The sequence below is a fragment of the Manis javanica genome, chromosome 11, assembly GCF_040802235.1.
Source record: "Manis javanica isolate MJ-LG chromosome 11, MJ_LKY, whole genome shotgun sequence".
Classification (NCBI taxonomy): domain Eukaryota; kingdom Metazoa; phylum Chordata; class Mammalia; order Pholidota; family Manidae; genus Manis; species Manis javanica.
The window spans coordinates 80,199,217-80,214,174 of record NC_133166.1 but is presented as its reverse complement, the minus strand read 5'-3'; the positions used below and the strand labels follow the sequence as shown (position 1 = coordinate 80,214,174).

The 14,958-nt window shown below is 38.7% G+C and overlaps 1 protein-coding gene across 13 annotated transcripts in view; it reads right to left on the bottom strand.

Moving 5' to 3' along the window:
* RGS7 (regulator of G protein signaling 7) overlaps positions 1-14,958 on the bottom strand; it is a 425,240-nt gene that overhangs the window by 202,932 nt on the left and 207,350 nt on the right. For 12 of the 13 annotated variants that reach the window (XM_073216755.1, XM_073216756.1, XM_073216753.1 and 9 more), the window contains exon 3: positions 9,795-9,891. The exons of the other annotated variant lie outside the window; for it this stretch is intronic. In XM_073216755.1, coding sequence (XP_073072856.1) covers positions 9,795-9,891 — 97 coding nt within the window. The remainder of the gene's footprint in view (positions 1-9,794; positions 9,892-14,958) is intronic. 13 annotated transcript variants of the gene reach the window in all.

Genomic DNA, 14,958 nt, shown 5'->3' with positions numbered 1-14,958 from the left:
TACATTCTGCTTACCCTAGAGCTTCTGTTCCATAGAGGTCCATCTTTGTTCCTCTGATTTTTCTCATGCCACACAACTCCAGAAGTAATCTCACCTACTCGGTTCCTAACCAACAATCTACCAAGTGTTGATCTCATCTACTCAGTTCTTAAAGCACAATCTACCAAGCGTAGATTTCATGTGTTCTTTGTGTTGCTAAAATCCATGAATTCTAGATCTGCCCATCTAACAGCTGGACATTACACCTGATTGTTTATCTGAAACTCAACATGATCAAAACTTATCATCCCTTCTCCATCATTTCCATGAAAAGGGACAGAGAGAAGGTCCTGTGTTTACCAATTCACTTGTGAAAAGCCCTAATCCTGCCATTGAATTGCTAATGAAGTCTCTTCTAAATCCTTAAAGTTTGTTATGCATCCTATTTTTTTCTTAAATCCCTCTGACCCATCTTGCTGCAGATTTTTTAAATCCTTGCTTCAGACTGCGGCCACTATTCCTGTCCTTGTCTTCTTTCTCTACAAACTGATATTAATCCTCAACATTCTTTTCCCAGAGAAATCTCCATTAAATTTTTTAATAATGCTATTCCCTGCTTGAAGTTTGCCAATGGTTCCTTCCTCTTTTCAGGATAAAACTAAAGCCTCAAGATTCCAACTACTGCCTTCAATTCTTCTGCCTTCCCCTGCCTTTTGTCTTCTGCCTTCCTGTCTAGCCTGACCTCTCTAAATAAACTCTCCCAACACCCCATGTTGTGTTCAAGTCACTCTGCTGTTTTCTGTTTCCTGAGCTTCTCCTGCCCTTTCACACCTTAGAGTTTTTGCACAAGAGCTCCCCTTCTGACTCACCCTTTACAATGAATCCTGGATGTCACTTTCTCCAAGAAATGTCTCTGACCCCAGGAAACTGGGTTAGATTTCACACATTCCTGCAGTACACTGTGTTTACCTCCATCAAGGAAAGTATATCACCTTTTATATTTTCTATCTCCTCACTGGAAAGAGTTCTAAAGGACAAGGATCATGTCTTATTTCTCTGTATCTCCAGAGCAAATGGAGAGTTTGCTCTTGGGAAAATGCTCACAACACAGTAGGTTCCTGAGAAATGTTTAATTTATTATTAACAGATAGGAATCTACAGAACTTAAGATACTGTCAGCTCTAGATACCCACATCAGAGAAACCAAGGAATTAGAGCCTATGTTCTTCTTCATGGGATTTATATCATGAATAAATATCATTGAAGTCCAGAGAATTTTTTTTTTTACTCGAACACAATTTAAAGGTCAAAAAAAAGACTTGACAAAAAGAAAATCCACATATTTGACAAATGTTGACAAAGCCACACAATGACAACGGTGTAAACTACTTTCACAGTCTATATGAATGCAACTACTTCCTCTAAAATTACAGTTATTATTTGCCCTGTTAACAAATCCTTCATGAACACCTTCTCTATTAGACACTGCTTTTGGTGCTGAGGTCACAAAAGTGAGCATATGCAACTTTCTTGTTTGCAGTACTGTCTGGAAGGAGACATTAATCAAATATGACCACTAAGGCGTTTATAACTACAAAATGGAATAAAGTGCTCTGAAGGAACAGAATGTAGTTTTATGAGAATACACTAGGAAGGAAATCGGCCTAGGCCTACGATGAATAGGTCTAAACGGAGCAAAGGAGAAAAAGGAGGAAGGAAGCATTCCAAACAGAGGAATGAGCACCACAGTGGAAGACCCCAGCAGGAGGGTCACCACACAGGGCAACAGTGGTGTGGGGAAAGGAGACATGGACCCTGCGGCCAGAGCCGAGGGAGCAAGGGTGCACGCTGATACGAGCCTGGAGGTCAGGCGGGGCCTGGACTACACTGCTGATCAGAGTCTTATTAAAAATTTTAGTCCTAATCCTAAAATTAGAAAAGGATTTAAATGGATCAGATTTGCAACTTGATGATACCAGTGTGGCTGCTCTGCGGAGAAAGAATGGATATGGTGGATGTGGAGACCAGTCAGCAGTCAACTCTAAACTGGAGTTTAGAGAGAAGATCTGGACCGGAGGTAATGTTTTAAAGGGTGCATGCATCTGTAATTAGAGCTCTGGCCACGCACAGCATTGGCAAGGGGAAGAGGACATGGCCAGACTCCCATGGATGCTCTATCACTACAGCTCTTCTGCGGCTAGTCTGGTTGATTAGGTTTTCTTCCAGGAATCCTTTTTCCATACTTTCCCCTTCACTGTGTTCTCTGAATTCCTGAATTCATGGGCAAAGGAGCTTGGATATCATCAGGTATAATCTCTAAACTTTAGAACTGAAGAAATGGCAGCTATTTTCTCAAGGCCACACAAGTCCTCCCAGGCTTTTTTGTCACTATTCCAGTTTCCATTTGGAGGGGAACATGTTGGGAGACAAGCGTAGAGTCCCCAGTACTCGGGATCCTACAGATTCTGGTATGTGCTCATTTGTCATGATGAAACAAAACAGGCACCTGCAAAGGACAACGCTGATGGGGGCAACCCATGTGGTGGTGAAAAGGGAACGGGATCTTGAACTGAAATAACTTTGGTTTGGATATTAGTAAGATGGGAAAAATTAGGCTGAAAATCTGAACTCTCTGACCCTCCATTTCCTTTTCTATGAAACAGATGAACAATAATTACCTTGAAGTGTTGTAAGGAATAAAGTTAATATATTAAAAGCCGCTAACCACATAGTAAGCTTCTGAATTACTAGAATTTTCCTCCAAATATATATATGTTAATTTAATATTAATATATTTATATTTTAATGTTTTTATATGTAATTATATGTTATACATAAAGGTACTATTATTATAATTGTTATATATAATTCCTATTTTAATATATAAAATCAAAATAACCTGTTATTAAAAACTCATTATGAAAAGGGAAATCCCAATAGCTGATTCAAACTCTTGAAACATTAAATAATGAAGAAGCAATATTACTTCCCTCATCAGGACTTAATGCCTATTTATTTCACATTATAATATACCCAAACCCTATAAAGCATCCATAATTGTCTATGGACAAAAAGCCATAACTAAATAACATTAATCATTATTATATTTTCTAGAAAAAATCAATCCCCCAAAACCCCTATTTCAATAGCTTGTTATTAAGCAACTGAAAACCTCTGCTGTCAGTTTAAATTCATTCAACTGTGCATGTATAAGTAAATGCTACAGTTGTAAAATACTGTCAGTGATGGACCAAATGCCATGAAAAACTATAAAATTAATCATTTCCTCTTTTATTCACAAACTTTGTGCTCCATCTGGACTTGGATCTGTATTCTGCTTCTATTCAGAGTTAAAATACAATGGATTTTCAGTTGATATGATTGTCACAGATTACTTTGCCAAAGATTTTCAGACAAGAGATGAATAAACATTGTAAGATACAGGATATGAATTCTAGGGCAATAGCTATCATGTAGGAACTAGACTTATAGGATTCATTCAGAGAAAGTCTTCAACAAAATTGCCAAATATATTTTTAGCTTTACGGTTATTTTTCCAATTTGAAGAAACAATTGTATAAAAATTGCATGAGCACTTTTATGAAACTCTCATGCAGTAATATTTGAACTTCATCTTTCATTTTATATTGTGATTGAGAATTTCAGTTCAAAGGCAAGATGCAGCCCCACATGAATGGTGAGAACTTGGCAAACAACTCCTTAACACACAGCAGACTCCTCTCAGATACTTCTTCCAGATTTAGTCCTTATCTATCTCCAAAATATGACTTGAAGAAATTTTAATATTCCCCTTGCCTGTCTTCTCAATCTCTCCCTCTCAGTCTCTCTCTCTCTCACACACACACATACACCAAATTAAAACAACATTAGCAATAAAAGACAGACAAAAGAATCAGAAGGAAAAGGAATATGGATATGTCATGATCAGTCAGGGGAGAAAATATGAATGAACTGTTAAATTTAGCACTGAACTTCCTAAAAACTAGAGAAAATAAGAAGAGGAAAATACAGATTATACATTTCTTACTGTTTTTATAAAGGAAAAAGTCTATTTTATTTTCAAAAACAAAACTTTCTAGCATTTTATTGTGGAATGATTGTATTTCATTCTCTCATAGGTGATTTAGAGAACATGAAGTATCTTTGGTCATAACTTTGCAAAAATTAACCAAATAGAATGTAAATAATTGTGTCTCTTCATACTCTAAAGGCTTCTATATCATTAACCCAAGCCCATAAAGGTATTTGTTTAGGGAGAAAAGGATTTCTAATTCAGGTTCTTGGTTGAGGATCCTATTATAAAGTGAAAGCATTTAAACACTTCTGCCTCCACTGCTGGGATTTTCAAACTCTGTGAATAAAACTCACCTCAGTTGATCAGACCAGCTGTATACTTAGTGCCAATGTCTATGTAATCTATATCCCAATCACATGAAAATATTAGGCCTCAAAACCCAGTGAAGTAACTGGAACATGGTGGCTATTTGATTAGTATTCATTGAACTGAATAGAAAATCTAAAGGAAAACACAGTTCACATGCCTATACGACACAGATGCCAATCCTATATATATATATATACATACACACACACACATATATATGTGTGTGTATATATACACACACATATATATGTATATACATATGATAAATATACATTTATTTATTTATTTATCAGCTTAAAAATACAGATTACCTGGTTGCATCCAAGTCCTAATGAATTAAAATATCTGCAGTTAGGGTTTGGAAATTCTCATTTCTAAGATCCTCCCTACTGAATCTGTTGCAGATATAGGAACAGTTTGAAATGGGATAGGGAAGTGGAGAATGTGACGGAACAGAAGTATATGAGTGGGGGAGGCATGGAGTAGAGGAGGAATCCCTGGGAAGTGTGGGCAGGCTGCAGCACGGTGCCCCAAGTGAGGCAGGCATTATGGGATACAGGCAGATAGAGCTTAAGGCCCTGGTACGGTGCAGACAGGAGGGGACTAGGGTCAAGGCTTCACAGTAAGCAAAGAGCCACATTCTGGACATCTGGAAAACTCAGCCTGAGATATCAGGGCGCTTTGTGACCTCACTCGGCCCTAGCAGCAAGCCCCAGCCAATCCTGTGAACTTCCTCTTCTTTGGCTTATAAACCCCTAGACAAAGCAGCCCCACTGGCGTCCTTGCTTAGAGCCCCCTCCCAATTAGCAGGATATTTTCTTCTTTTACTCTTTCATTAAACTTTGCTGGTTGCTCCATACTCCTGTCTGCTGGCTTCATTCTCTGTCACCTCTGAGACATGATCCAGGTAAAAGAAGATCAGTAACACAAGGACTGGGACAAGAGCTGTGAAGCCACCAGCAGCCCAGGGCTCTGCCTATCATCTCTGCACTTTTTCCTCATGAGTTTCCTTTTTCTCAACCTGCAGCCAGGCCTCCTTTGCTTTTCTCTACATGTGGCCTTATCCAGCACCCAGGTCCACATCACCTCAGTGCCAGACGTGACACACTTAACTGAAGTTTGGGAAACCCAGCAGAGTCCCAGGGAGAGAGCTGCTGGGCTGGGCTCTGCCCAGCGTCCACCACTGACCTCATCCCCTGAACTTGACCAGGTTCAGGTTTGCTCACTATCACCAACAGACCTGCCTGAGCTACCTCTGCAGGTGAGAAAGCAATTCTGCAGAAAGAACAATGTTGTGATTGGAACCACCCCAGGACCTTTCCTATCCCAAAGTTCAAGGGACCAGCACAGAGGGCTCATCCAAAGATTTCTCCTCTGATCTTGGGACCAAGGAACCTAGGAGGCTAAATGAACAACTCCAAAACCAAATTAAAGTCTTGGATGTTTAGCTGGAGGAAAACCATTTTTCAGGAGAGAGGAAAAAACAAATAAAAACCGCGTACATCCAAAACATTGTTAATTGTATTATCTGTGTAATAGGATTCTTTTGCACACAGTTCTGGGTCTGGATCTCAGATGCTGGGAGAGGATGGATTGCATCGTCACTTTCTCAACAGTTTTGACTGGAGGTAGATGTGGGCCACCATCTGCCTGGCCACCGTGACATGAACATCACACAAGACCTATATTACATGGGACACATATATTACATATGACCTATATTACACATGACATAGACATTACACATGACCTATATTACATGTGATATATATTACACATGACACATACATTACACATGGCATATAACATGTGACATGCAGCACATGTGTCATAGATATTACCCATGGCATAGACATCACTTGTGGCATGTATTACACATGACATGAACATAACCTGTGACACAGACATTACACATGACATATTATACATGACACACACATGACACAGGACAGACATTACACATGGGTGCTGTCTGGTAGAGTTGGATAGTGCCCATCCCTCTATATAGATGGAAGCATCAATCATTCTTAGAGTTTTGGAGTCACAGAACTAGAAAGAACTAGGTTCTTCCTAATCCCTTCTTCTCACAAGAAAAATAAACAAAACAACACAACAACAAAAACAAAAACAAAAAAAGTCCTTCAGATGGACTGCGATGGGCTTGACTGAGACCAGACAGCAGTGGGAAAGAAATGATCAGAGCCCTTAAAGGGAGTAGAAAGATCTGCATGAGCAGGTTGGCTCCATACCCGGTGCCCCAGGTGAAACAGGGGTGCTGCCTGGACCCCAGCCCAGCCCTGCTGCACTGCTGAAGGCAATGCTTCTGAACTGCAGTGCTGAAAGTGAGGTTCTGGTTTAGCAGGTCCAGGGTGAGCCCAGACACTGCATTTCTAGTGAATCTCCACGTGCTGCTGACACTATGGGTCCATGGAGAATCAGGGCTTTAGGGAGCATATGCGTAACCTGACAGCCAGACTAACAAAGTTGGAGGCCCTTTCCCTGTGTAGCAGCACACCACACCACACCACATCACACCACAACAAGCCCTCCCCTCTCCACCCCTGTCATCACGGGTGGCCTCAGGGTCTGCTACAGGCAATGGAGTTAGTAGGCACCTGTGTCTTCAGTAGCTCTCAGGCCCATAGAGAAGATAAAAATAGGCAGTGTGTACAAGTGGCAGGTAGCAAGTTGTCACAGAAGAACACAGGAATTAGTCCGAAATCACCACAAGAAATATCAAGAGAGGAAAATTATTTGAAGACCCAAAACTGGTAGTACAGTAGAGGAGATCAGCCATTACAATCTGGGGATATTTATACAAAGAGGTTGGTAAATACTAGATGTACCAAAGAAATCTACACCAAAGCATTCAATTAAGTTTGTGAGATGGAGAGCTCCTGAAAAGTTTCTAGGAAACACAGAATGAGAATTAGAAACTAATTATATTTATTAAATGTGAAAAGTATCATTTATATTCTCTTTATTTAATAGCCATCACTTTATTTAATAGATGTTAATGAACGTTAAGGCAATGATCACATATTTCATGGTTCATTCTCCATCTATATGTCCAATTTTACCTTTCAATAAAGATTTTCATATTATCAATCAAGAGTTCTTCCAGTAGGTTGCTATGTTGGAATTGGAATTGAATAAGGTATTGCTCCTTGAAGAATTCAACCAAAACTTTTAGATTTACCATTACAGCAGATAACTAAACTTGCAGCCCCCCTTAATCCTATGGGAAAAACCTTTTTTTCAGTCATTTTGTGTATGTATAAGTGCCAAAAAATTCCTAAATTTGAAGGCCCTTATTTTAGAAATTTATTTAAATTTTATTGAAGTACAGTTGACATAAATTTTATTAGTTTCAGCTGTACAACATAGTGACTCAACAATTATATGTTACAAAATGCTCACCATGGTAAGAGTAGCAACTACCTGTCACCATACAAAGTTATTACAATACTATTGACTGTATTCCCTATATTGAGCTTTTTATCCCTGTGAATTATTTATTTTAAAGCTAGGAATTTGTCTCTCTTTATCTCCTTCACCAATTTCACCTGTTCCCTCACCCTCTTTCTTAATGACAACCACCAGTTTTTCTTCTGTATTTGTTAAGTCCATTTCTGTTTGTTTGTTCATCTGTTTTGTTTTTAAGATTCCACATATAAAATAGACATACACTGTTGAACTGACTATGGTTCCCAGTTCAGAGGAGCAGCTTGTTGAATTTCTCTGCCTGAATTTTGAATGCATTTTAGTTTGCAACCCCTATATCAGAGTATTTTAAGGAGATAAATTCTTTTCCTTTGGTTATCAAAATATGAGTAATATTTATATTTGCATTTAGATGTAAAGTTAACTCTCTGCATCACTGACTGCAAGGACCTTAATATTTACTAGGGGATGTAAGATATATACAAAAATAACTCTAAGACAAAGTGATGCATAACAATTGCGATCAGAGATGCAAAAAACAAACTCTTTGAGAGTGCACACACACCAAACAAGACAGTTTTCTCCACAGAGCTCTGGGAGCTGACTGTAAAGGATAGGCAGATTTTAATAGTCAGAAAGTTTGGAAGTGGGATGGTGAGGATGGAAGAGAGGAAGTCCCAGATGTGGAAAAGGACAGGTCCTGGTCAGGAGAGAGCGGGAAACTGCAGCAAGGTGGGCATGAAAGGCAGTAACAGGGAAAAAGGGGGACACGTTTGCTAGAGCAAAATGTTACCACACTGCAGCTGCCATCTGCTCCGTGTTCTCTCTTTCCTCTGAGAGCAATGCAGCTATTAAACACCAACATCTGGGCCTGCTTATTTGCATTTTGGTCCTAATTTTAACCTCTTATCAAGGCTGATGGCCCCCTGGTCCTCAGTCTTCTCTTGATCCTTGTTCTCAAGGAGGCATCACACAAATCTTGCTCACGAAGCCCACAAGCGCCCTCCCTCCACAGGCTCAGTACTTACTCTCCCTACTCACTTCTAGGGACTTGGTCTCTCTGATTCTGACCCCTCTCTCACCTTGCTAGCCCCTGCCCAGTGTGCCTGAGTCCCCACAGCTTGACATCCACAGGTTTTCCTATTTCTGATCATGATTACTTTATCTGAAAGTCACCAATTAAAAAACAAAGCCCTAAAACTGCTGGGTCCTGTGCTCTCACATCCTGTCTGCCCAGTTATTCACCAAAGCCTCATGCTTTTCCCTCTCTATTCCTTCACTCTCTGCATATCAGAACCTTGGCATGCAAACTCTTCCTATAGGGGCCTTACATCCTCTACAGTGACAGCGCCCCTTACTGGAAGCCAGTCCATCCCGAGCACTTCCATCATAAACTTCTCTGTAAAAATTGTAAATGCTCCTGTATTTCATTCATAGAACAGAATTAGAGTATTTTGTTTGGCTTTCAAAGACCCTCATCATGTGACCTGACTCTCTTTGTTCTCTGTATCCCCTGTTCTCAGCAGCATGGCCTCCCCCCAGTCTGCACGCACCACTGGTGCTAGCAGTCTTGAAGCTGATAAGACTTCCCACTTTTCAAGCTCAGCTCATAACTGCTCTTTAAGAACCTTTTCCTGATTCCTGATTTTTTCACTCTCCCAGCTTCTCCATATCATCTACATCACATCATTTCACACATCCTTATTTACTATCATTCTCTTTTATTTCACATTTGCTCATTACATCTTTGCAACTAACCTCGAGGAGGGTCATGATTTTGGCTTTTCCATTTTGTTTACGATCACTCCAAGTGTCCCTCATGATGCTGCCCATGGCATGGGTACTTTACAAAGTGTTAATAAATAATGAGTTAGAGATAAGAGTGTCATTAGTGAACAGTAAAATGGATTTTAAATGGCATGTGGAAGATGCTGGAGAAAACAGTGCTCCACTGGTGGCAACTTACCAGAGAAGACGCTCGGTATCTTGGAAAGAAAGCTTTTGACAGTACGAATAGGAATCCCATTTTTTTCATCTTGCATGCGTGCTATGACATCTTCCATCTAAAATATCAATGATAAAAATAATTAAAAACCTTTTCAAAGTTGAACTTTTTGAGGAAAATCCATTCTTGTAACAATTCTGTGTACTAGTTTCGCCCATCTAAGGGTAGTGCCATATTCTTGCCATGCTACGCTTTGTCACATGACTGTTTTCAATTTGGTTAAAAGATGATAGCGAAAACAGCAAAAAAAACCTGGCCATTTTAGGGTCCATTAAGCTACTGAAAGGATCTTTATGCTTTGAATATTGCCTCTCTCCTGGTTTCACAATGTTTGATTATAAAGGTTGAGTTAAAAGAGTGTCGGAAACCACTGTAGCAAAATCCACACGTGACTAATGTTGCCCCTGCTAAACTCAGTGGGAAAGAAAATAGAAGCCTTAAGAGCACCTGCCTGGATTTCCTCTTCAAGAAAGAGACTGTGATTTAGTTTAACACAAACTCTAAAACCTACCTAGAATCAAGACTGACTACCAGCAACTGCTGCTTCCCTTGCCCATTTTCTGAAATGTCATATGAAACACACACTCATGCACACACAAACATACATGCATAATAACATGAATGTAAGGCCGTAGCCTTCTGCCCATCTGGTGGATCCACTCTATCCTCCTTTCAATCTGGTTGGGACATCCTCTTTTGCTTTTGAAAAATACTCAGTTTTAAAGGGCTGTGCTTTACAAAGTCTAATGTGGAACTCAGTTCAGAATAAAATGCATTCAAACTGTAGCCTTAGACATTGTGGTGTGCTTCTAAACCTGTAGCACATATATATGCATAACATACCCAAGTTGTAGTATGGAATTCAAAGTCCATTCATTCATTCACTCATTCCACAAAAACCACTGACAGTTGACTTGACTCTAGACCGGACCTACACTGGGCATGGAGATGAAAATGAATATAATGCAGTTGCCGCCCTCGAAAAAAAATTCAGTCAATATTGAAAACAATGGTGAAATTGAGTAAGGCTTGTAGGTTAGTTAATAGTGTTGTACCAATAACAATCTTCTGTTTGCAAAAATTATGCTATAATCATATAAGATGTTAACACGAGGGGAAGCTGAGCAAAGGGCACATAGGAATTCTCTGTACCATTTTTTGTATTATTTTCTGTAAATGTAAAATTATTTCAAAATAAAAAGTTTAAAAAACCATAACTAACCTTTGTATCAATGAATTTATCAAATTCCCATCAACACAGCTTCAGAATGGTTTTCAACTAAAAAAAATCTTATTTTCCTGGATAAGTCTTTTCAGATTTATTAACATGAGAAACTGTTAGTGAGACACTGCAGATGGAGGAAGAATGGGTTTCAGAGCAACACAGGTCCCCACATGCCTCGCTCTTTGTTAGAGAAAGTTAAGTAGCTCTATTAGGCTTAGTTTCCTCATCTTTAAAGTGGTGATAATAATATTTACACTAACCCCTTTATAAAGTTTGATGCGTTGGGTTGGGGCTAAGGTGGGGTAAAGTATTTTAAAGTTAAATTATACAACGTATATAAAGCACCATGCATAGTTAGACATTAAACATTGGACCTTGAATGTACACCCATACCCCTGATGCTGGCAGTGAATATTCTTCACTACTCATGTTTATTTTCTTTTTTTTTTCATTACTTCTTTCTTTTTTTTTACCATCTTAAATATTTTTAATTTCATAGTTCAGTAATGTCAAGTATATTCACCGTTCTGGTAACATTTGTCTAGAATTTTTCACCTTGCAAAACTGAAACTCTAGACCTCTTTAAAACAATTCCTATCTCCCCCTTCTCCAAGCCACTGACAACCACCATTCTCCTTTCTATTCTATATATTCGACTACACAGATATCTCATATAAGTGCAATCATACAGGATTTGTCTTTTATGACTGGGTAATCTCACTTAGCACAATGTTCCCAAGACTTATCCACATTTTTGGCACAGGACAGGGTTTATGTCTTATTCAAGGGTGAATAATATTCCATTTTATGTGTACACTGCCTTTTTTTTTCCACCCATATACCTGTGGACATTTCAGTTGCTTCTACCTCTTGAACACTGAATAATGCTACAATAAATATGAATATGCAAATATTCCAAGCTCCTGCTTTGAATTCTTTTGACACACAGAAGCTGGTTTGTTGGACCATACAGTAATTCCTATTTTTAAATCTCTGAGAGATTTCCATACTATAGAGCAGCTGCACCATTTTATATTCTTGCCGTGAGTGCATAACGGTTCATGCTTCTCCATATTCTTACCAACACATGTTATTTTGTTTTTTATTTTTACTGAGGTATAGTTGATATACAATATTATATTAGTTTCAGGTACATAACATATTGAATCAACAATTATATACATTATGAAATGCTCAGCCCAATAAATATAGTTACCATCTGTCACCATACAACACTATTACCATATTATCAACTCTATTCCTCACCCTGTGCTTTACATCCCCTGACTTATTTATTTTACAGCTTGAAGTTTGTACCTCTTGATCCCTTCATGTTTCTTTTTCATGTGAAGCTAACATCATTAGCCTAATTCTGCCTTTTTCTGCTTCCTAACACACTCCTCTCCAGGGCAGCTGGGATGAATTTCCAAGGGGAAGGGTTGGGAAGCCTAATCCAACTCTGCTGATCTGGAAAGGCTGCGCTAGTGTGTAAGTCTGCTTAGGATGGGGTTTCAGGGTAGAGCTTATGTGTGCACAACAGCTTCATCAGCAGCCTAGGCAACACTGTGGCCCCATGTGATCTCTGTCTGCCTGGCTCTTTGCTTGTGATTTTCAACTGGTTGAGAATTCAGGTAGGAAAGGAGGCTTTCTAAATCAGGCTCCCCAAAGACCCCCAAAATAAACAAATCTCTTGCTGTAATAAAGATAAGTAACTGAAAACTGAGATGCTTTTATGACTTTATTTGGGTTCTGTTTGCCCCTCATTCACCTGACACAATGTTTAGAAATGAAGAATAAGCGGCTTTGCCTTGACTAGTATAAGCCTGTAAACCCTTGTATTATCAGCTTAATGGTTTAATCCAGGTGGGATTAGACAGACATGGAAACCTCTCTGACTCCCACTGGGATCACCTCAGCACCCAAGGATGTGGCAATGATCACCTCTGGTTTGGGGGCTGAATTAAGGTGCATTGCAACGCGAAGAGGCATTTGCAAAGTCATGTCCCTCTCAGTTCATTGAATCCCAAAGGAGTGAGATTGGGAATTTGGGAATTGAAAGTGAGCTCTGTGGTTATATTTTAAAATCTTTAATTTTTTTAAGCCATAATTTCCTCAGTAGAAAAATAATTAAAACTCCACATAAAAATAGGATTTGCATTCTAGCCTCAAAATGTGATCACTGAAATGTACTCAGCTATTTTTATCTTTATGCAAATCTGATATATATCCATGTACCTTTCCATGGCCTGAATGAGCAAAACAGACCAAACAAAAACAAAAGGAAAGACAAAGACAAAAATCAATCTGGTTTTTAAAAGCTAAAATAGTTTACCAAGCCCATATATAAAAACACACTTATCTTATTTACTGAAGTTCCCTTAAGCATTCCACTCTGAATCTATTTATTTTTATATTAAGCATGGTCTTAACACACTTGATTATCTGCTTTCCCACTATTAGCAAGAGCAAACTGGAAGAGAAAGATAATGTTAAAAGCAGACAAACTAACAGAGCATGTTGGACAGCAAGAGGGATGAGAGACTATAAAAAGTAACTCCAAGAAATAAAATTCCTTGGGGAAATTTAATTTAAGGCCCAAAGACTCAGATATCTCAAGAATCCCAAAAGAAGATATTTATTTATATATCTACACACACACCCATCCATCCATCCATCCCCTTCATAAGGATGCCATTGAGTCCTAAAGGGCTACAGCGTGTTTTCACTAGAAACCTGTTTCTGAGCAGGAGAAATCACTGTGCACATGGAGCTGGGCATGTGTTGGGTCAGGGAGGCTCTCTTTGAGTCTTACTTTCTTCACCCTTCAAATAAGAAATTAGAAGGCAGGTGATTTGTAAGATTTCTTCTAGCTGCAACATTACTGAAGTCTGGAAATAATCATCAGAATTCAGAACTGGTAAGTTTCCTCACTTAAGTAAGGAGACAATTCCCAAACAGAGGAGCTGATTCAATTTTGATCAAGACCTTGTACAAATGTATTTGCTTCTAACTATCCGCACATTTCAAGTTCAGTGCAATGAGCAGAGTGATTAAGAACATGCATTTAGACCAGTCAGATCTCAGCTTGCACCCTGGCTGTGCAAACTGCAAGATATATGAACAGGTAAGTTCCTATATTACTCTAAGACTCCATTTTCTCCTGCAAAGTGGAGAAAATAATAATAATAGCATACGCCTTATCAGGGGTGAGGATTAACAAAACAATGGTAATTAAATATTTACCATAATGCTGCCATCATCATTCTCACCCTCATCAACATAAGTTTTTTTTCCCTCATTGTACTGAGACACACAGTCCCTTTTTCTTTCTTTTACAATCCAACGGCAATGATGACTGTGGTCAAGTGCCAAATATTTACTAGAAGCAGTAAACTGTCAATCATGTCACAGACAGAAATAACAATTGACAAGTTCTCTCTTAGATTTCTTGTAGAAGGCTGAGTTTGTGTTGTTCCCTGAAAAGCGGGGAATTTGATTAGAAGCAATGTCAGGAAAAATACTTTTTGTATGTAAGGAAGGATTATGTAAATTATGGGAAAGTGATATTTAAAAGAAAGGGGAAAATGAGATTGCATCCATTATTTTACAAAGTAAAATATCTTTGCTCTCATATTTTCTTGATGCGTTTAGTTTGCCTCTTGAAGTTCTTTAGATCAAAAAACTGAACTGAGACTGAATACTTGTTTCAAAAGAAATCTTTTTTTCTATGCATACTAATTCTCTGTGTGTGGAAGAGTAAAACAGGCCATCTCTTGCAGAGCAGTTTTGAGAATCTCTATGGCTGAATTGGTCCAAAAGTTTTTAATACTTTTAATATGGAACCTTTCACATTTTACTGTTACTATCTTATAACTGTCTTCCCTTAAATATGAGATTCTT